Here is a 22,338-nt window from a genome sequence, read left to right on the forward strand (position 1 = left end):
ACACACACACCAAGGTCCTTCAAGTCTGATTCACCCGAGGTCCACTTCAAGCTTTGCATCCTCCACAAAGCGGGCGAGGGCTTTTATTTGTGTTTCTGTATGAATACTTCTGCTCTTGGCATTTTTCAAGAAGCTTTTGGTTCTCTCTCTCAATTTTTACCTGAAAGGTAAAAAATTATGGCTTTTTCTTTTTTTTTTCTTTTTTCTTTCCTCTGCTCAAAGTGTAACCTTCGCTCTAGTGTTGCACACATCCCACAAAGGCACGTATGAGCCAGAGTAGTGCTTGAAGACAAGCAATATGCAGACAAAACTTTAACAGGGGTTGCTTTCAGATTTTAGATTTAACAGACAAAGTGTGATTTTTAAGGCCATTCAGTGAAGGATGCCGTTTTTTGTCCCCCCTGAAGGGCAGCCAAGTTCCATCCATTCGCCCAGATGTATCCATGAATGCAGTCTTTACCCACGACAAAGATGCTTTTTGTTTGTGGAAGAGGAACAGGTTTTCAAGAACTGTACCGTGTCGTTCCTCATTCTGATTATTTTGTTGGTTCTGGCGCCGTCTTTACCTTTCTTTGTCATTTTTTTAATGAACTGAAACGTTCTGTCGGAGTAATCTGCTTTCCCCAAACACCTTCCTTCGCTCTCTGAATGACTTAAATGCATTTTGCTCAATTCTTGAGTTTTTCAGGACGTTTTTCTCCCCCCTCCTCCTGCTCCCTCCCCCAAACCCATTTGCTCAATCAGGTCAAAGATTCGAGACGAGACGCGTCAGCTGATTTTTCACCTGCGCCAGCTCCGTCAGTTTAATTTTTTTTTTCTTTTTCCTGCTTCTGGTTGTTTTCACAGTGACACATCAGCTGAAAGGGACTTGATTAAACCTTTCTCCCTCAGCCGTTTCTCGCGCTTCCTCTTTCGCCGTCTCGTTCCCTTCTCGCCTCGCCGTCCGCAAAGAATGGAGCAAATCAGGGAATCAATTCAGTGTAATCATGACAAATGAGTCCCGGCGGTTCGCAAGGATTTCGTTTTCCTTTATTTATTTATTTATTTATTTATTTATTTATTTTGTTGTTGTCGTTGTCAGTGAGCTTGTGTTTGGGACAGAGCTGCTGGGAAATCACAAATGAATCAATCAGCTGTTATCGCATCAGCAAACACCGCTGGAAGGATGGATGGATAGATGGATAGGCAAAGGGGAGAAGAGTCAGTGCACTTTGTGTGTGTGTGTGTGTGTGTGCACATGCAGTGTCTGCTGCGCCGAGATAGACGGCTGATTGAATACAGGGCCAAGTGGGTGTCTGTGTGTGCAAAGGGTGTGTGTGTGTGTGTGTGTGTGTGTGTAGGGGGGGTGCTGTGTTAACCTTGGAGCTGTCAGAACAGATGGGAGATGGGAAGGGCCACAGGCTGCGAGGGATGTGTTGGCTGCTGGAGGAGGATGAAGCCTCGGCTGCTTTTGGAAAGGAGGAAGTGAGATTAAGGAGGAAAAGAAATCGACAGCGAGTTTTGTTTTTTTTTTCTTCTATTTTTTTTTTTTTGGGCCGGTTGTATTTCTGCTGAGATGCAGATTGTTCGCAAAAGTAACAAGCGGCAGCGTGTGTGTGTGTGTGTGTGTGCTGTGTCGCGTCGCAGGCTTGGATGGCAGAGCCGGGTGAGAAATGTTCAGACCACAGGGGGCCCGTTGGCGTGAAGTGGCGATGGGTTTGTGGGTGGCAGTGGAAGATTGTTGGCGCGTACGTCTCTCTTTGTATCTGCGACTGAATGCGCAGTTTTCGTGCAGTTACATGGCACTGAAAAGGTTTGAGCAAAGAAAAAAAAAACATTTCAAACTAAATATCGATTAGTAACAACTGTCCCCTTTCAGTGTTGAGTAGTTTAATCAAAACTAATAAATCTCACCATCTTCAACCTATAAATGAATCCACAAAAAGCCTAAGAGTTTTATCCATAAAAATGGATTAGTAAATGGAGATGATCTTGTGATTCTTTCATTTTCTCTTGGCTTCAAAGTCGCAACCTCTGTTTGAACCTGAAGATCTAACCTAGAAGAAAACTAGACATCAGAACCGTCCAGGATGCCTGATGTAGGTAAAACTTGCTTTTGCTGAAAACTGTGATATCAGTATAATCAATCTAAATATCCCTGCCTCTTATATTTCTTTCCTTTTATCACTCTGTCCACGCAGTTCTTCTCAAGGTTTAGCACTGAAACTTATCAGTGCTAAAGTGACAAATTTAGCACTGATACGTTAGTTGCCCTTCCAGATATGAAGGGCAACTAAGTTCCATCCATTTGCCCAGATATATTATTGGCATGAAGACCTTGCGTGTGTAACACTTGAAATAATACAGTCCAAGTAGACATATTTGATTGTGATATTTCACAGATTGATTTCGTGTGCCGCTCTACTGCCTCCCCACCGTGTTCCAGGTTTTGTTTACAAAAAGAAAACCCCTTGTGCTACAGATTAACATTGAGATATGAAGTGCATTTAGTAAGAAAAGATTAAGGTTGACTGTGCGGGAAATATGTGCACAGCAACGCCGACAAACGTGAAAAAGATTGGTGGAGGATATCTGTATATGCAGATGATATTGTACTTTCACAAAACTGCATATTTTGGCTTCTGCAGGCACAAAACCTCAACACCCTAATGCTTTTAGCAGCATTTTGCATCTGATCCTTTACAAGCAAGCATTAGTAGGACACCCTGAAATGCTAAACTGTACCATTTGGCGTCGACTCTTTATGGATTTGCACATCGTCTATTAAACTGGGGGGAATAAAACGATTCCCGCATGGGCACCAAAACGAAAGGATAGGCTTTTGGGTGCAAGTGTGGGCACGGAGCTGGGTGAAAATTAGCTGAATGGAATCAGAGCCGCTCTCTCGCATAGCATTAAAGTCCAGAGGGGGCGGGGAGAGGTGGGCGGGGCTTGCCTGTCTGCTTGCGTTTAAGCTTTTGCTTGAATAAGAGAAGCCGTAGATGGTCTTTGTGTGCGAGCGTGCACACGAGCTCTGGCTCTCCGCCCGGCTCTTTCTCCCCCCTCCCCTCCCCAGCTGATTAGGGGTTAATGGTCTACGAGTGTGGGGAGCTCTCCTCCTCCTCCTGATTGGCCGACGGGAGCCTCTGTGTGGGCGGAGCTGTTGGCGAGTGACAGATGGCGTACAAACGGGGAGGAAAGAGACAGGAGCGCGTATGCATGTGTATATATATTTAATTACAATAGAAGGATGCACAATAGCTGCCTGTCCTGTAACTCGAAGCCCGTTGTTGGTTTCTCCCACGCACCAATCACTCTGTCCGATGCGAAAAATCACACTTTGCTTATTTGACACACGAGAAACCGCCGCGGTTCTTTGTTTCCGCTTTCAATGAAACACATCAGAATGTGGATTCTCTCTGAATTCAGGCTGCTCTAAATATAAAGAGCACGAGCGACCACAAACATGCACACCCCTGTTGTCAGTATTGACAATGTCAGCGCCGGTGGCAGATTGTGTGTGTGTGTGTGTGTGTGTGTGTGTGGTTTTTGCAAGGGTGGCCTGCCTACCTGTATTCAGAGCAGATTAAACACACAAACACACCAAAGGGCCCTGCGTGTTTTTTTTTCTTCCCTCCTCTTTCTATTTCTCTTCCCTCAGGATTAGGCCAGATCGTTGTACTTGGCATCCCTCCCAGTTTGCACACATCACACCCCTAATTCATCTTTGTTAGAAATTCATCTGTTTTGCCCAACCAAAATGTGTGCGTGTGTGTGTGAGAGAGAGAAATAGAGAAAGAGATTAGCGATATCTACTGTGAATATCACTGACTACAGTCGGCACCGTCCCTTCTTTATGTTCGCTGTGGCATTAAGAACAAAAGCAGACAAGCTCTTGAAAAGGTTGTTTTGTTTATCGTGTGTTTTTTTTGTTTTTGTGCCTAAGTGTGTGTACGCCCGTGTGTGTGTGTGTGTGTGTGTGCGCACATGTTCCCTCAGACTGTCTGATGCGTCTTTTATTATCAAGTGTCATTGCTTCCCCATCTGCTGAAGACACGCTGTCTACCTCTGCTTTGACACACACACGCGCACACACACACACACACGCACACACAAGAGCTGCGTTCGATGAAAGGAATAACACAAGGTTAAGAGACACAGCCCTACTCTTATGGGTCATAATCACAGCAACGGTGATTGGAGTACTCTGCTAATATTGTTTTTATATATCTATATATATATAAATAATTAGGCTAATCACATCCCTCTAGCTTTAAAAGTCTTTTAGCCTGTGATGAAGGCAAAAAAGATGACAGGAAATACGTTTTGATTTCTTGCCTGACGCCTGATGAGAGGATTGTTTCTCCTCTCGTATTTGTGCTATAAATGAAACTCCTGGGTAGGTGGCTGCTGCTAAAACGGAGCAACCTGCCAATCAGGACAGCAGTTGATACAAGACGCCCAGCTCGAAAACCAGAGCTCTCTGATGACTTTCAGGACCCAAAAGAAAACTCCAACCCGCCAGTTTTAACAAACAAGTATATCAAAATGTAAAAAAAGAAAAAGGCAAGGCAATCAGGGTTTAAGAGCGTCTTATGATCTGCCAGGATTGGTCTCGCCGCCTCTGCAGAGGTGCGAATCCCCCGAAACCGCTAACTAACCCGGCTAATTAAAGCCTGCAGGGATGAGGTTTCCCTTTATGTGGAGAAGTGGCCGAGCCATAGGGGAGAGGTGCCAGACAGACGGACTGTGAACTGTGAGTGAGCCATTTTAGACTTGATTGAAAGTGAAAAGAGCAGCGGTGTCACCATTGCATCCATCCCGGTGGCCCGAGCAACAATGGGCGTTCACCTAGGAGACGCAGGCGGAAAGAGACGGGGTCCACGGATCCGAAGGCGCACGAGTGCGGGGCGCCGTCGGCTGCGGGAATGACTCTGACGCTGACCGTCACCTGGACGGCTGAACTTCACAAACTCCTCCGTTGGGGGCAGAAGCAGGGGATCCGGAGACGAGTGCAGAAAGTGGCTGATGGCTGGCAGGATGTAATTCAGACTGCTGTGAGTGAAGGTGGCAGCTTTCAGATCTGAGCTTTAAAGAATGCACTTTCTTGATTTCTGCTTCCTCTTCGGCTCTCTGCGGCGCTGATTTGAGTGAGATCAAATTTGGGGACACTTTGGGCAAATGGTTGGCGCAAACCAGCTCTGAGAGTGTGCATGTCAAAAAGCAGGAGAGAATTGGAAAGCCAATGTCTGACATTTTACAACAGTTACCGTGCTGCAACACAGAGTGTTTGAGCAGGAGGACTCAGTGGGAGGTCGTAACACTTTGGAGGACTCCTTGTGTCTATCACCGGCAGACGCACCAGCCTCTCTTTCTCCCTTTTTGCAGTCTGTTCCTCACGCTCAGATGTCTTGTTGTGTGCATATTGTCTTGGTCAGCAGCGTACAGTTGTTCAAAACGAGGGGTTTCTTGGTTTGTCATAAGTATTGACAAACCAAGGTATAGATTCACAGCAGACATTGCCCGGTTACCTGGATCGAGTTATTTGTTTCTTTTTTTCTTTTTGGAGAGCAAACTCAAGACTAGACATGTAATCACTACTAGGTCAGATTGCTCTTTGGTGTGGAAGTGGTTACTGTGGAAAGAATCCAGGCTTGTCATTTCCAGTATCGGTAACAGCTAGAGGTATGGAGGTATGTCTGGGAATCACTCAGGTTGCTACTTTTACATTTGCAGTGTTGGTCTAGACTTTCTGTTTAAGCTTTCAACCTCGTGGTCATGCGGGATTTTGAAATATTGGGAGCCATTTGAGAATTACAGTCAAAGTAAGGGTCTAGATGCTTTAAATTAGATGTTATATATATATATATATGAATAGGGCTAGAACTCTGGAAACTTGAGTCCGAGACACAAAAAGTTTAGAAACCTTACAAGAAGGTAAATCAAACAACACGAGGTGTGTCACTTCTAAGAGCGACCTAGATGTCTGTGTCAGGTCATTGTGTTAGTGTGTCAACCCACAGATCACTCACTGGCATGCGTGTGGTTTCCTTGGCGCCGCGTTGTGTTGGCATGTCAAGGCGCTCGTCTGTTCAGATGCTTTTTTACACAAGCCAGGCTTAAAAATAGACCTTTGTGGAAAATACTGAAAAGGCACAAACATGCAGTTAAATGCAATCCAGGAACTCCAAAGGCTCATTTCTGCTGATCCGCTTGTTCCTTCGGCCGCTCGCGCTCGTGGCTCCGCTCCACGCCGTGCTGAATCACGTCCTGTTTCCTGCGCGCTGCAGACGCCCGTTCCTCTGCCTGATTGCTTGCGTGTGAAAATTTCTCACCATGAGGGCAGGATCTTTGGGGTTGGGACCCCAAAGACTTTGCCAACAGATCTCCTGAACAATCTCACCTCTTGAACGTTTTTGTATAATTCAAAGCATTTTGCTGTAGATTGGACCCTGCGCTAAAACAAAATATTTTGTTTTTGGATTCTGCTTCGGAGATGGATTGAAACATGCCTATTAGGCAGCCGTGCCACGAAATTACAGAACACAATAGAGCGGACGTATTAATGACTGTGTCAGAGCATGTGGGACTAAGTCAGCGAGCTTTAGATCTGCGCCTTTCCTTTGCCGAAGACGCGTTTGTGTTTGCTTTTTGGTGGTCTTGATATACTTAACTTTGTGTGTTTTTGTCTCCTCTCTTTTTTAGCTGGGGAAACAGTAGTGAGCTTGGGTTTTAGGTTGGATTTGGTAATCAGTTTTGTCACGCACACTCCTCGCCTCGTAAATAATTGACCTGTCACAGTTGGATGGTATGGCATAACTGATACTTTTACTTCCCTCCTCAACTCCTCCTTTGTGCTCCTCTGTTTCTCCTCCCGTCTTATCCCGCTTCATCCTCCGTTCCTTCATTCACACTTCTTTTCCTGCCTGCTTCTTGTTCCGTTCTGTACTGTATTCTTTGCTCAGTTTGTCCTTTCTTGTCACAATAATCCCTTTTAGAACTAGAGCTACAAAAGGTCAGCTTAGTAGGTGGTACGAGTTTTTTTTTTTTCCTTCAAGATTTGTCATCAAATGCCAGTCAGTTCCAAATTTTGTCAGCAGACAATGAGGCGCTTGTTGTTTTTTCCGTGCCCATGATGCTTTCAGGGTCACAGTGGGCTCTGTAGGCTTTTCTCATCGTTCAGTGGGGGGAAAGGCAGGGTGTGCTCTGTGTCGTCAGTCCACCAACTCAGGGACTAGAAACAAATGGTTAACTTAACACACGTGACCTGGACAGCAGTGGGAATCACAGAAAAACCTGCTTGGGCATAAAAGATACATTTCTCCTGCTGATGCAGTCTGCCTGATATCCTTTAGTCTTTAAAGTTGCAGGAAGACACGTCGATGGTGGAAGAAGGTGTTCTGATTGGAAAATGTGTTACAGATAACCTTTGATTTGGTAGAACCGCAGGTCAGAGCCCTGTGGTACCCCACAGTTCGCCTCTTCTGCGATATACAGATCTCGGGTTATCGAGTTTGCTAAACATTTAGCGTCCAAGAAGGTTAAAACCCTTTAACCCTTTAAAACCATTTAACCTTCTTGTAATATCAAGTAAAATATTACTTGATCATGCATTTTACATCACTTCAGAGTTACAATTTCCTAGACGATCGCTGACACTGAGCTGGGATACTGACTGGTTAAAAAGCAAAACATTCAGTAGGAAAACAACTCCATCCAGCTGTTTTTGAAATTGGTTAACAGCTGGTTAAGTACAGCCAATTATGCCTGATTTAGTGCAAAGTGTTGTGAAACACTGTCCATTAGCTGCGGAAGAGGAGCCCAGCAGAGGACTAGAGTAAATGGTCAGCTTGGTGTGCGAAGCGGCCCTAAAGATTAACCGTGCAAAACAGAATTAAAGTTAATTTATTTAGCCGGCCATCTTTACCCACCGGGGAACTGAATGTGTGTCCGATTTAAAACTCATCCCACCCTTTCAAAGCCCTTTTCTCTAAAGGGCACAAATGCTTCGTCAGACGAGGCAAACGGTACCGGCACAGCGCCTTGTTGGCACAGCGTCTTCACGAAGTTTGTTTTGGTCCGATGGTCCGTGGTTGTAGATCTCTGATTACCCTGTTTTACTTTTTTCTTGCCTTCTTTGGACTTTCAATTGTCTGCATTGTGGAAAGTAGGAAAAGTGTCTCACGGTTCGCCCTTGCCTCCTCCCTGTGTCTTCTAGGGTTTCACCTGAGCGGCACTGTGACCGAGCCGGCCACAGCCTCGGAACCGGAGGTGACCCACAAGGTGGCAATCAGCTTCGATCGATGCAAGATCACCTCGGTCACCTGTGGCTGCGGGAACCGGGACATTTTCTACTGCGCACATGTGGTCGCGCTCTCTCTCTACAGGATCCGCAAGCCTGAGCAGGTAGGAAGTCGAAGACGTAGGGCGCGGACGGACGGCGACTTACCGGAGTTTCCCTTGTGACCTCAAAGTTGAATTTGTTTAATGTGATTGACCGACACAAAGTGCACCGAAATTTTAAAGGGGGAAAGATGAAGAGTTTCATTTGCATTCAGCTCTATTTAACTTTAAATGACTATCTTCTTCACTGTACACCACGCCGTCTTGGTTTTTCACATAAAAAAAAACATAATTTCTCTGTCAAACCTTTTGACTTTTCTGTGTTTTGTTTTGTTTTGCAGGTGAAGCTCCGGTTGCCCATATCAGAAACTCTGTTCCAGATGAACAGAGATCAGCTGCAGAAGCTGGTCCAGTATCTGATCACTGCCCACCACACTGAGGTTCTGCCCACGGCGCAGAAACTGGCCGACGAGATCCTCTCCTCCAACTCCGAGATCAACCAGGTTCACGGTGAGACTCCCCATCTGCCTCCTTTCAAACTCTATCTGAAGTCGTCTCTTTGGACAACTTCTTCGCCGTCTCGCTTTCGGACTGAATCCGTCGGGCGACAGCCGGTGCAGAAGTACAACGCTTTTCCAAATCCTTGCAGTGAAGTAGTTCCTCTGTGGCGGTCCAAACCATCGGCTCTGCAGAGGTATCTCCACAGTTACAGGCCAGACATGAAAGACGACCGACTTACGGAGGGAAAAAAAGCTTCTTGCTAGCCCACGGGCTGCCACATGTCCAGGCACCTGATTACTCTGGTGGCGCAGCAAGCCGGGGCTTCAAATGCCTCATTTGATTTCTCAGTTTCATCTTTGCAGCCGCCACCTACCCCCTCCACGCCTCCCACCGACAGAGGCAGGTTGGATAAATCACAGGGAAAGGGACTTGATTGATGAAATGGACGCTGGAGACGACACAGGCAAAGACGTGGGAAGAAGGAAAGAGGATGCTGACGGGGGTGATAGAGACCGAGGGAAAGGCTTTCTGGGAAACGGGAGAAAGCAGATGAGGGGAGAGGAAAGATGAAAGGGTCGGAGAAAGGATTGAGATTAAACAGAAGCTGAGAGCCGTAGCAGCTCCGCGTCTCGGGAACGACAACAAACCAGACGCATCCTTTCACCAAACAAAAGTCTTTATCTCCGTCTCCGTTTCATCCTGCTCGCTAAATGTTGACATTCTCCAACGCTTGCATCCAGGAAGCCCCACGCTGCGCTTCCTGTCCGGTGTTTGACAAGAGGGATCATGGGGGTTGGAGTTCAGGCAGTCCAGAAGCGAGGGCGCCTTTGATGGAGGAGCGTTGCTTGTTTGCTGCTGCGCTCTCCCGGCCGGTTTGGAAACCCGTCCCTGGGTTTTCCTCAACTCGCTTCCTGCGAGATCAAAGCATCCTGCCTCCAACCCCCCCACTGGAGCACATCTACATTTCTCCGCAGTGCTACTCAGACACACAGAGACACACACAGCCAGAAGAAAAAATAAATTTGGCCCCAAGTCGAGCAGCATTTCTTATCTGGAATGTAGGTGCACTGTAAGGTTTTGCCAAAAAGAGTGAAAAGAAACGCAGAGTTGAGACTTTTCATTAGCGTTGTGCGATTGCATCTTGAAAGAAGTGTCTGTATTAAGTTGAAGATTTTACGAGTCCAGTTTTTTTTCATGCTGTAAACAGCTCCTTTGGTCAATTTGAGCTTAGAATTAAGAACAGAACATATCCATGTAAAATATACACTTTATTCTACTAACACCAGCTTTAAGACGGGGCTGGCGCTTCTCGCTGTACTTCCAGATTTCTACGCTTGTCATTCACTGTCCGTGTTCATCTTCTCAGGTGCTCCAGACCCGACTGCAGGCGCCAGCATTGATGATGATAACTGCTGGCATCTGGACGAGGATCAAGTCAGGGAGCAGGTCAAACAGTTTTTGTCGCAGGGAGGATACTACGGCTCCGGAAAGCAGCTCAACTCCATGTTTGCAAAGGTTCGCGTGACCAAATCATATGTGTGGATTAGAATGGGATTTACCGTGTAATTCGCTTTGTCAGATTGATTGTTTGCACCTGAAAACTTGAAGGTAAACCTAGCAACGAGGGTCCTTTGGATATTGTGCTTCATCTAGCTTAAGTCAACTTGAGTGTGTTTGATTATGCTTTCTGAAATACCTTTTCTGGCAGAATGTGAGATTTGAGAGGGAAGCAAACTCTCATGACTATCACAGGCTGCTAACCAGTCATCAGAGTATGCTAACATTTTAAAAAACTGTCTTTTAAAGTCTTGAAAACTTTAAAATTTACGACAGGCCAGAGGAAAACTAGTGCATAAATGCCGTTACATATTTCTGTCGTTTACTTGAAAACAAATTGTAATACTTGCATAACTAACTTTACTACAGCAGATGATTGTTGCTACGTTAACATATTAGCTAATGTTACCATGACTTGTGACCTAAAAGCAGTGTGTTAGTTCATATGAACATTATACCTAGCTTCAGTTTGGCAATGTGTGCAGTCGATAGTCATATGCTAACGTTAGCACGTTTGCCAGTGTTAGTATTTTAGCTAATAAGTTATTTAGTACATGAGCTACTAGGATAGCAGTTAAAATTAGCTGCTGGTTGCTGACATTTTATACTGTTATCTAATACTGATTTATAGGCTAATGTAATTCCTTAATAGGCGTAGTTGGTCATGTTTGTACTGTTAGCAACATGCTAATGTTTGCTTATTTTAGCATTACCTAAGTAACTCTTGTTTTCTCGTGGTTGGTTTAATACAAATACACGCTGACACGTTATTTGCAAAACTGAGGAATCATGTAAATTGCCACATAATATTTTTAATTAGATCATGTTTTTAAATTTTGTGCAGTCTTAAAACCCCGGTATTTTATGTTACATTTCTGCCAAGCATTTTAATGGTTTATTCTATCTTAGGTACATATAACTGTAGCATCTCCACCCTACATAAATTACACAAAATCTGTTTAATTTCCTCACTTGCAGACCTACATAACATAAATTTTTCAGTGTGAAAAGATGGGAAATGGTGCAACAGCAGATTATAAAATGAGAACCTTACACTGGCCTGTGTCCACATCCAAAACATTTGTGTAACACTGGGCTTTCCATTTGCGTGCTAATCTACTTCTTTTCTGTAGTATCCAATGAAAGTTGTTAGACTTTCTACAGTCTTAGTTCTGTGTTTTCCATTCACTCTCATCTTAACATACAATTTCCATCCACCTTTCAATTGTGCTCCTGTTGGACACTCGCCAATCCTTTTTTAACTTTTTTTTTAATCGCTTTCATTACTAAACATGCTTTCTGCCAAACAGTGCTCAACGTTTTCACTTCTTTAAAGGAACTAAAGATTTCTTCAGTCAGTGGTCGGGTTTCCTACGCAGTCTGACGTCCAGTGAATGTTAGGCAAGCATAGAAAAACACTTGCCTAAATAAACAGAAAATAGTTTGAAACCAAAGGACAAAAAAAAAAGAATACGTCTGCCTTCCTGTTTTGCTTTTTTCCTCCATCTGCTCTCAAACAGCTGCTTTGACTTTACCGTTGGGGAGAACGTAGAGCGTGTTACAGTGCTGACTTTGTTCCAGACCCGGTGAATTCCTCACAAGCTGCTGATCCTTTCAGGTACGGGAGATGCTCCGGATGCGGGACTCCAACGGCGCTCGAATGCTAACGTTGATAACGGAGCAATTCATGGCAGACCCTCGACTGTCACTGTGGAGACAGCAAGGCACAGGGATGACGGACAAGTGCCGGCAGCTCTGGGATGAACTGGGTAAGAGGCTACACACTACCAGGAAGGCAAATTTATCATTTTTCTTTACGATTTTTTTTTAGGCGACTTGATAGTGGGGTTCACAGGTCACTGCAGGTCAGGCAGAATCCTTCAGCCGGGACAAATATGGATTCACCTAGTTTGGTTAAAATGTAGGAGGTTTTTTTTTTTTTTTCCCCAGTGGACGGCTGTTCACCCTCTTCCTCCCAAGCTTCTCCTCTTGCTCTCGGCATGCAGCGAACGATAAAGGCTTACGGATCAATAGCGCTGCTCAACTTCTCTGCAATCAATCTCAGCATTTAGGAGGTCAATAAGAACACTTCCCGAGTGAGCAAGTGAGATCATGACACAGACAGAAATAACAGCCAGACGGTCAGATCATTTTTCTCTGGGATGCAGGCGTCTGACAGCTGGCACAGCTGGGGGGGAGGTGTGTGCGTAAAACAAATACTGATCATCTTTTTTTTGTTGTTTTGTTTTGATCATAATGTCTTAAAAGTAACCCCAAATCAAATTTGACCTAAAGAGAGTTTTGTTCAGATTGTTAAAAAAAAAAACCTACGTTCGGTTTTCTTCGTCTTTGTACATAACGAAACTATTCCTGTCTGCTGATATTTTTCTCATTTTGCCATGTTGTAACCACAAACATAAAATATGTCATTGCGACTGAAATTGCATTCCAGAGCTTCCATTTCCTTTGGCTCTAAACACCTGACCCCCTTCCTCCTCTCCCGCTGCCCCCAGGTGCGCTGTGGGTGTGCGTGGTGCTGAATCCACACTGTAAAAGCGAGGAAAAGAGCGGCTGGCTGAAGCAGCTGAAGAAGTGGGGAGACATGGACGTCTGCCCGCTGGAGGACGGAAACTACGGCAGCGAGCTTCCGAACATCACCAACGCCCTGCCGCAGAGCAACCTCGCTCAAGGTCTGCACCGACGCGCGCGCCTCCTTTTTCCTCAAAGCTGCGCTTTTCAGGGCCTCTCATCGCTGTCGGTGTTTGTGTCAGACTCTCTGTCCAGACCGAGGCGGACGGTGTTCAGCCGCGCCGTCGAGGCGTGCGACCTCCACTGGCAGGACAGCCACCTGCAGAGGATCATCAGCAGCGACTACTACATGTCTCCGTCCTACCAGAGGGAAGGGGAGAGCTTGCTGTTCAACCCACAGGGGCTGCCGCTCTGGCTAGGTGCTATTTCAATCCACATTCCCATTGAAACTGTGATTTTTCTTTTTTTTTTGCGTGGAGTTATTATGTATTCATTTCCTCTTTATGCTGAGAATCTCAGTTTCAATTTGCTATTTAGGGGGCTAAATAAAAACGTATTTTCCCTGAATGACAGCACCTCTGTGATTGTTCCACCCACGTCCTTTACTTTCGCTGAAAGCTGACCCAGTACACTCGCGCGCTCTCTCGCGCGCACAGTAATTCTGCTGATATTCGCGGCAGTATCTGCAGTAAGCAGCTTTCCAGCTCAGATCTGTCAGATTCTGCAACTTAAGCCACCTATCAGGCACACACCGGCTTTCTGCTGAGACTGCACCCTGTGTGTGTGTGTGTGTGTGTGTGTGTGTGTGTGTGTGTGTATACGCCGCCTGACTCTGCGAAGCTGTCCTGACCTCACCTCGTTTCTCTCCCGACACGCAGACCACGTCCCGACGGCGTGCGCCCGCGTCGACGCCCTGCGATCGCACGGCTACACGAGAGAAGCGCTGCGGCTGGCTGTCGCCATCATCAACACGCTTCGCCTCCAGCAGCAGAGGCAGATGGACATCTACAAGCACCAAAAGAAAGGTTCGAACATTAGAAACATTAGGGAGCACAGTTTATTTTCTAGATCGGGAGCATCGTTGCAGTATTTTTTAATGTTGACTGTTTTATTTTATTGTTGGTTTTTTCCCCGTCCCTGCTTTTAGAGCTTCTCCAGAGAAATGTTACCTCCACCACCAACCTGGAAGGCTGGGTGGGTCATCCATTAGACCCAATCGGTTGTCTGTTCATCACGCTCACAGAAACGTGCCGCATGGATGATGATAACTCTATGGACACCGGAGGTATTAAAAAAAACTATATGGTTTGGTTTTCCTCATTTTACCTTGACAGAAATGCACTTAGCTAAAAGAGTGAGAGTTTTGGCTAAAAGAGCTAGCTAGCTCTTAGCTAGCTTGTAGCTTGGGACAACTAAACTCTACATTTTAGCTAGGTGTTAGCTAGCTTTTATTGTCCCACAGTGGGAAAATTCATGCTTAATGCTTGAAAACTTGCAACATATTCCAAGGGTTTACATTCACATTTTTTGCTTAAAACTACCTTGCTGCTGCTGCGTTTTAAACCGTACAGCTAAATAATCCTGGCTAACATCGACTTCAGCTAAAGTGCTGTATTTGTCCCATCTTGAGCCTCCAAAGTTCATGAAAGTACCACCAAAATGTGTCTCTCCTCAGCCTTTGGTTTATACATTGGCTTTTATGCTGTGCTGAAACTTTGCTGGCTGAAACATTATCACAGTGAATCCTCTTTTCCTCCTGGACTTTCTGTTATGTGTTTGTGCTGCTGTTGCAGTGAAGGCAAATTAAACCCATTGATTCCAAGAGTTATTCTTCTTCACTACTGATTACAAATACTTTCAGGGCACAGATGGAGGGCTCCAGACCGGTCAAGCTTTTTTTTTTTCTTTTTTTTTCTCTTGTTCTTGGGCTCGGTCTTAGCTTTGGAGTGTGTCATTTTTGTTAAGTAATTAATCATTATTTCATTCATTTTGTCGTGGACAATAAAAAAAAAAGTGTCCTGAAATATTAGTCGAACTCTTAAACATTTGGCGTCTGTCTTGGAAAAAGCGACCTCGACTCTATGCCTGGTTAAAGAGAGGTTTAAAAAAAAAGAACTACACTGAATTATTTTAGATTGTTAAATTGTTGAAGTCTTTCCAAACTAATATTACTTTTGGAAAGTTTTACTACTTTTGTCTCAGTGGGATTTGAAATCCACCAAGTTCAAGACATTATAGGCTTAAGCTAATCAAAATACAACATGTAAAGATTCAATGTAAAAATCGCCCCCCCTCCTCATAAGGCTTTGGGTAAAATCGAAATAAGAACCTTTCTACCTTTCCATGGTAGTTTTATGGAGCACATTTTTATCTGGGTAATCTGGTTTTTTTGTTTGTTTTTTTTGCTCTATTACAGGCTATGAAAACAAAAAAAGGCATAAATAACGACACCAGAAAACGACTCTATTTCCGTGGAGAGTTTCCTAAAGTGGAAACGCTCTTAACGACTGTTTGCTATAAGGCTACATGCAGCCATAAAGTAATAGAAACTGAGTGGGCTGCACTCAACACGCCCCTGTAGTTTGAGTGTGGTATGCACAGAACCCAACCCCATTTGAATTTCCTGACTTGTCCTCTTTGCACCAGCGGCCATTGCATTTTATTTATTTTATTTTTTTGTTGTTGTTTTTTGTTTTTATTATTGTTTAAAAGCTTTGGGTAACAATGTTGGCTGACCACTGGCAACGTGCTGCGTGTGGAACATGAAGCAAATTAGTTTCATTTTCAGCTCCGTGGTCATATTTTCATAACCAACGGAGAACAGCTGGAAACATCTGTTTATGCACTGGCTAGACTCGGCCTCTGTGTCGTCCAATCACAAACCGCCTCCTCCCCCTGTCCTCCCCTCAGCTTTATCAAATCAACTTATTGAGCCGCTGATTCGGAAGAAACAAATTGACCGTACCAGAGGGGGAAAGTCTGTAAAATCTGTTTCCATTTTTCCACTCTAACTCACCACATGCGCGCTCTCCCAGCACAGGCTCCCTACCCACATATCCCTGGAATAAACAGGATTTAGGGGGATCTGTTGCTCAGAGGGGATTTAAGCTGAATGATGGGGTAGAGCGGTGGGGGTCGGAGGGGAGCAGGAGAAAACAAATCAACAGCTGAGGCTCCCAGGGCATCTGTTCTCACTTATACTTTATAAAGCAGCAGTGCTGGGTAAGCAGCCTTTTCACCAAACGAGCTCAAACGAAGTTACAAACAATGCTTTATTCCCCATTTAATTAAAAAGATATACGCATATTTTGTTAAAAATAATGAATCCGTAACGCCAAAGCGTGCGGCTGATGTGCTACAAACGCTCAGGTTCGAGTTCAGGTGGGCTTTGTGCGACTCCTTCTGTCTCAGCAGTTTCTTTTGTTATTTCTATGGTATCTAATTAAAACTAATAACTGGTGAAGCACGTTGCCTTTTTCTGTTTTAGAGAGCTGAAATGTATATATATATTAAAGAAATAAATAAAATGAACACTGAACATAGACACAGCTTGAACAGAACACAAGCAGCACATTGTTTTTAGCGTTTTAAATACGTATTCCTCTGATTTTCTCACCGGTTACCAATGTGGATGTTCGGTCTTGTCCCTGTTTTCTCCAAGAAGGCGATCCTAGACCTCCGGTCTACCACCATGTGCCCGTGTGGGGGTGTCCAGATGTGGGGGAGTCCTACCTGACTCTGGCCTTGGAGGTGGCCCTGATGGGCATGGGCCAGCAGAGGATCATGCCAGAGGGACTGTACGCCCAGGACAAGGTGACTTTTGCATCTGTTAGCAGTAAATGCACAGCGCTCTCATGAAAAGTATTCAAAACCTCTCGAGCTTTACCGCGATCACAGCCACAAACTTCAGTGTGTTGAATATTGTAGACGAAGTCCTGAGAGTTGGGGGATTTCCAATGTCATTTATTTATTGTTTTTGGTTGCCATTCTTTATTTTGGATATTTAAAATACCTTCCAGTTCCAGTGTTAATTGTTCTTTACAAAATGAAAGTTTGCTAGTTTTTGAGAGGGTGAGTTTGTGATATTATGCCATGATTTATATATATTACTAGAAAATGGACTCCACGCAACAATATTATTGTTTATCGCAATAATTATCTGGACAATTTATCGTCCAGTAAAATTTGGCACTGTGACAGGCTTACGAATAGCATGACAAAACGTGAAATACATCAATGGTAATTACTTTTGCACTTGATATTGGTTGTGCTTTATTAAAAATATATTCTCTGCATATTTAAAAGGAAAAAAAAAAAATCCCGTTGAGGACAGTGTTTCTCTGATGGCAAATCACTATAATTTAACATCAGCTGGAAGTAAATGTCAGGCAAAAAAAACAAAAAAAAGCATAGAAAAGGTCACGGCATTTTTCTTTTCTTGGAAAAACAAGCAGAAAGTCACAGCACTTAAGTTCTCGGCGCACTGGAAGAAATCCGGGGAGCGTTTCTTTGTGCAAATGGTAATCTGCTTTGGAGGGTTTAACGTTGCTGCCGCAGACCTTTCTTAATGTCATTGGAATTAGCGACAATATTAATGTTTTAGACGTTTAAAACCCCAATCAAATGCACTAGACGGACCTCTGTGTCGATCTTTGGCTGGAGTTGAATCCCATCTGTCTCAAAGTGTGGGGAGGAGCGCTACAGTTCCCTGCTGAGAGTGAATCGGTCGACTAACTGCTTCGTCAGATAACAATTTGACGACACTTTGTCTTCTCGCCGTGGCCCAGGTGTGTCGTAACGAAGAGCAGATCGTCTCCAAGCTGCAGGAGCTGGAGCTGGACGACCTCCTGGTCCAGACGCTGCGGAAGCAGGCCGTGCAGCTGCTGGAGGGTACGCTACCCGCCGCTCGTTTCCGCGTCGCGCACGGGTTCGACGAAACGTGACCCGTTTTTTTTTCCGTCTCGGTTTCAGCCGGTCCGTTCAGCGGCCTCGGAGAAGTCATCCACAGAGAGAGCGTTCCCATGCACACCTTCGCCAAATACCTCTTCTCGGCTCTGCTGCCGCACGACGCAGACCTGGCGTACAAGGTGGCTCTCCGCGCCATGAGGTGAGAGATTCTTCAGGGCCACGTGAAAAAAAAAAAGAAAAAAAAAAAAGAAAGATGCAACTCCTATGTTTAAATGTGGGGGTAAATGATTCTCAAGGGATAACCAGAATGTATTTACGCAAGATTTTCAAATACATTTCTTGAAATCCTTGAGAATCCTTGAACTTGAATTAGGCATTTTCCAGATTTGGAAAGCGCTGGATTTCTGTGTAAAGTCCTTGAATGTGCCTGATAGTCAAACCTCACAGTTTTGATCTGTGTAATGGAAATAAAAAAATGAATATTGTAGACGTAGTCCTGAAAATATAACATATTATATTTTATACATTAAGCAAAGTTTATGAAATTCTGGGAATTTTTTTTTTATAAATTGGTATTTTGATCAGATGTAAACACAAAATTTCACTGTCCCTGCTATGGAGAAAACAATCAGAAGACATTATTAAAAGTAATAAATGATGTCAGAATAATTCTGAATTGAAACTATCTTCTTTACTTCATTTGTATTGTTTTTTGTTTGTTTATTTATTTATTTATTTATTTTCAATTTCCAACGTGTGGTGCCGGAAAACCTTGAAAAAGTGCTCGAATTTTACTGTGCGGAAAAGTGTGCGAACCCTGGCAGCAATAGGCGGAGGAGGGGAAGCTCCATATGAATATTCTCTCTGACACTTTCTGTGGCATCTAAATGAGCAAACTTTAAATCGTAGAACGGGGAAAGCCTCCGCGCTTTTAGATTTAGCTTTTTAAACCAGTGACCCGGCACGGCTCCATGTTTTAACCTGTCGTCTCCATGAAGTGTGTTCCACATTAGTAGCGCGTTCTCTGCTCGTCGCCCAGGCTTCCTGTCCTGGAGTCGTCGGCGGGCTCCGGGGACGTGGGCCACCCTCACCACGGCATCTCCATCGTTCCCAGCAGATACCCGCGCTGGTTCACTCTCGGCCACCTGGAGTCGCAGCAGTGTGAGCTCGCCTCCACCATGCTAACTGCTGCTAAAGGTAATATAAAAGAAAAAAAGAGAGATCATTAGAAACAAAACCAGCCGAAGCACAACAGCAGGCCATTTTGTTATTATATAAAATCCCCTCAAATGTAGTCGCAGAAACTTCTCTCCTCAGCTATTGTTCTCATAACGGCTTTTCTGGCCGTTACGAGATTAATCTTCCAAGCAGGTGTTTTATTTTATTAATCACGTTTGACAAAGTGGGACGAGCCGCTAATTGAGCTCTCCCCCATTAAATTGTAAATTTATCACAACTTATATCCCAATTTCTTCTTGATGTTGAAGCTCTGGGGCAAGAACGACAAATATGAAGATGTCCGACTTCCTCTCTGCCCCAGCCCGAATTACAGCGTCCGACTTGATGTTCTCCATTTTAAAGTACAAGATTTTGTCCGCAGATTCTCTCTGTCTTTCATTTGTGTGTGATGTCTGCAGTGCTGACCGTTTGTTTTTAGGTTCTGGAAATTACCCTTAAGCCTATTTTTGTATGATAAGCACTTAAGAACTATTTATATGACAACTGGCCTGAAGGGATTTAAAAAGAAAAAACAAAGAAAGTCAAAGTTTTCCAAACCATATTTGTTTTCTAGTGTCTGGAAAGTCCCACGATTACAAACTTTTTATTCCTTTACATAACCAACACTTGGCGAATGTTTTTAACCATACTCAATACTTGTTACCAATATTACAATGTCTAACAAACATACATCTTGCCCTGTAATTGTGGCTGCAGCAACAATATCAAGTTCCTCCTTTGGGCGGACATGTTGGGATCCTTCAAACGAGGAAGTTTTCTTTGGTCACAGAAACATTTCAAATCTGAATCTCGGTTTTCTCCTTTGGCAGCAGAAAAGGTTTTACTAAAGCAAACCAGTTGTTAATATCTTCTCCTCCTCTTCCTCTTTTTTTCCCCACTTGTCAACAAGGAGACATGTTGAGACTGCGGACGGTGCTGGAAGCCATTCAGAAAAACATCCACTCTTCTTCCCTCATCTTCAAACTGGCCCAGGATGCCTTTAAGATCGCCACGCCTGCAGACAGTCCGCCGGATATCACCCTGCTCAATGTGGCGTTGGAGTTGGGGCTGCAGGTACTGAACGTGTGTGTGTGTGTGGGTGTGTGAGAGAGAGAAAGGGAGGCTGCAATTATCACAGTTTCACCACAGAAACTTTTGCCGCAGCTCAAGTTTCCTTTTAACAGACTGTCAAAACTCTACCCTACAAATTGGCATCCCACACAGAGTCAACGCTGTTGACGAGAAGAACCCACTCAATGGAGGAACCTTTCCACAGAGAAACGCAACAGATTAGCATCCTGCTGCATTAAAAATGTGCTCTACAGCTGAAACATTAATCAATGGAGAAATTAAAAATAACCTCAATGACGTAAGAAGCAGCAAAAAGTAAATATTGAGCTCAGAGATGTTGAGCTATTTTTCTCAGTGTCACATAAGCTGCTATGAATAAAATTATAGTGCATGTTTAATAATAACCTGTAAATATGTTTAAATCTACTGATTATTGAAGCATTATTTTTGTGCCGTAGTGTTACGAATCAAAATGTTTTCATATTTAATTTATTTTTCGTTACCATATATAGTAAATATTTATACATTTTTAAAATTTCTCATCCCTTTTGATGCCTGATAAGGATTTAAAAGAAATTGTTTTTGCCAAAAAAAAATTTTAAACAATTTTTTTTGTGTGTGTGTGTCTTTTTGTTAATTTTATTTGGATTATTGCAGGGTTTATTTTTTTGCACAGATCTGCTGATATCTCCATCACTCCCCTCCCCTGCAAATCATAGATATTAAAAATCACAGATTGACTCAAAAGCAGGAATATCTTCACCAGTTGAAAACAATAAAACATGAAAATCTGAAGGAACTTCAACAACGTGGACTTTTCAGTAATAACATTTTTTTTTAACTAAAATTCCTGTTGCAAAGTTCGTTTTTCCAACAACTGTCTTTTAAGTCAATGGCACAAAAAATGTGCAAAGAAAGTGGATAAAAAGGTATATTAATGGCTTTGGAAAATAACGGTAACCTATGCCAGACATTTACTAGCTGCAGCGTTACCATGACGATTTCGGCTGAAAACATCAACATAAAAGCATTTTGTGTTTCTGTCACTAAAACGTTTAACACTCATTTATTTACTTACTACATCGCGTCTTGTTCATTGTGTTGTAATTTTCACCTTAAATATAAAGGATTTTACTATTTAAAGTTGAGAGCAAAGGTTTAAGATGTGGATTTTAAAAATAGTTATTACATATTTTCCAGCTTTGTTCTTACTCCTTTTGTGTGTTTTTCCAGGTGATGAGAATGACACTGTCCACTTTGAATTGGAGGAGGAGAGAGATGGTCCGCTGGCTGGTAACATGCGCCACTGAAGTCGGTATGTTTCACTTTTTTTTTTGACACCCCATTGAGACGCAGCAAGAAAAACAGGATTCCATCTCTAATTACAGTCCCTATGGTCTGTCTCGATTTTCAGCTTTAAGGCTGACTTTGACTTTAATAAAAAGAAGAAAAAAAAAAGATAATCAAACATATGCTCAGTTCACCACACGGAGGGATAAACATCAGTTTTCCATAAGGTATTTAATAATTTGATGATAGTGCAGGAGAGAGAGCTGTAACTCTGCTGGTTGACAAAAATTTATGCAGAGATTTTAAAGAAACTGCCAGAAGTGCTATGAAAAGATTAGAGGGAAGCGATGATAAAGAAACACGACTGAAAAAGTGCAGAGTATGGTTATAAGTTGACACAATCTCTGTCTTATTGGGTGAAACAAAGCTGGCAGCTTTAGCAATGATGACTCTCTGAGAAACCAGTAACCTGCCCAAACTGTGTAAAACTTGAATTCTTATGCTCAAGAAGTTTTACAAGATATTTACAGTCTGTCCATTCTGGAAACAAGGGTTAAATTTATACTACTTTACTGTGCATGTTACAAAAATGGATGAAAGTTTTACCCAAGAAAACCTGCTAAGCCTGATGGTAGAGTGCTGAGGCAGTCATCCAGTGTGTTTTTGAGTTAACGATACAAACAAGGCAAACATAAACAACCTAATAAGACGACAAACAATGCTCAGCCTGGTGGGGGCGCAAGAAAAACCTGGTGACCCGCCAGGCTGATAACATGCTGAGGGAGACCACGACGAAATCTGGCTTGTTTTTTGTGTGTCTTAACCATGAAATTTAAAAATTTCAGCAAATAAATACCACGTGGCAAAAGGCTCTTATTTGGACGTTTGCAAATAATTCTGGTAGTAAAATTATCAGTGGCAAGGATTCCGCATAAAAGTTCA

General features: G+C 43.5%; 1 protein-coding gene across 1 annotated transcript in view; it reads left to right on the top strand.

Annotated features, from left to right (window-relative positions):
• The window catches only part of LOC103151572 (zinc finger, SWIM-type containing 5), a 39,544-nt gene that overhangs the window by 11,985 nt on the left and 5,221 nt on the right, over positions 1-22,338 (top strand). The window contains exons 4-17 of the mRNA XM_016681549.1: positions 8,197-8,385; positions 8,664-8,832; positions 10,190-10,338; positions 11,999-12,149; positions 12,894-13,070; positions 13,152-13,328; positions 13,788-13,934; positions 14,057-14,194; positions 16,574-16,722; positions 17,697-17,799; positions 17,881-18,016; positions 18,857-19,014; positions 19,946-20,109; positions 21,340-21,421. Coding sequence (XP_016537035.1) covers positions 8,197-8,385; positions 8,664-8,832; positions 10,190-10,338; positions 11,999-12,149; positions 12,894-13,070; positions 13,152-13,328; positions 13,788-13,934; positions 14,057-14,194; positions 16,574-16,722; positions 17,697-17,799; positions 17,881-18,016; positions 18,857-19,014; positions 19,946-20,109; positions 21,340-21,421 — 2,089 coding nt within the window. The remainder of the gene's footprint in view (positions 1-8,196; positions 8,386-8,663; positions 8,833-10,189; positions 10,339-11,998; positions 12,150-12,893; positions 13,071-13,151; positions 13,329-13,787; positions 13,935-14,056; positions 14,195-16,573; positions 16,723-17,696; positions 17,800-17,880; positions 18,017-18,856; positions 19,015-19,945; positions 20,110-21,339; positions 21,422-22,338) is intronic.

This window comes from Poecilia formosa, unplaced genomic scaffold (assembly GCF_000485575.1).
Source record: "Poecilia formosa unplaced genomic scaffold, Poecilia_formosa-5.1.2 Scaffold285, whole genome shotgun sequence".
Classification (NCBI taxonomy): domain Eukaryota; kingdom Metazoa; phylum Chordata; class Actinopteri; order Cyprinodontiformes; family Poeciliidae; genus Poecilia; species Poecilia formosa.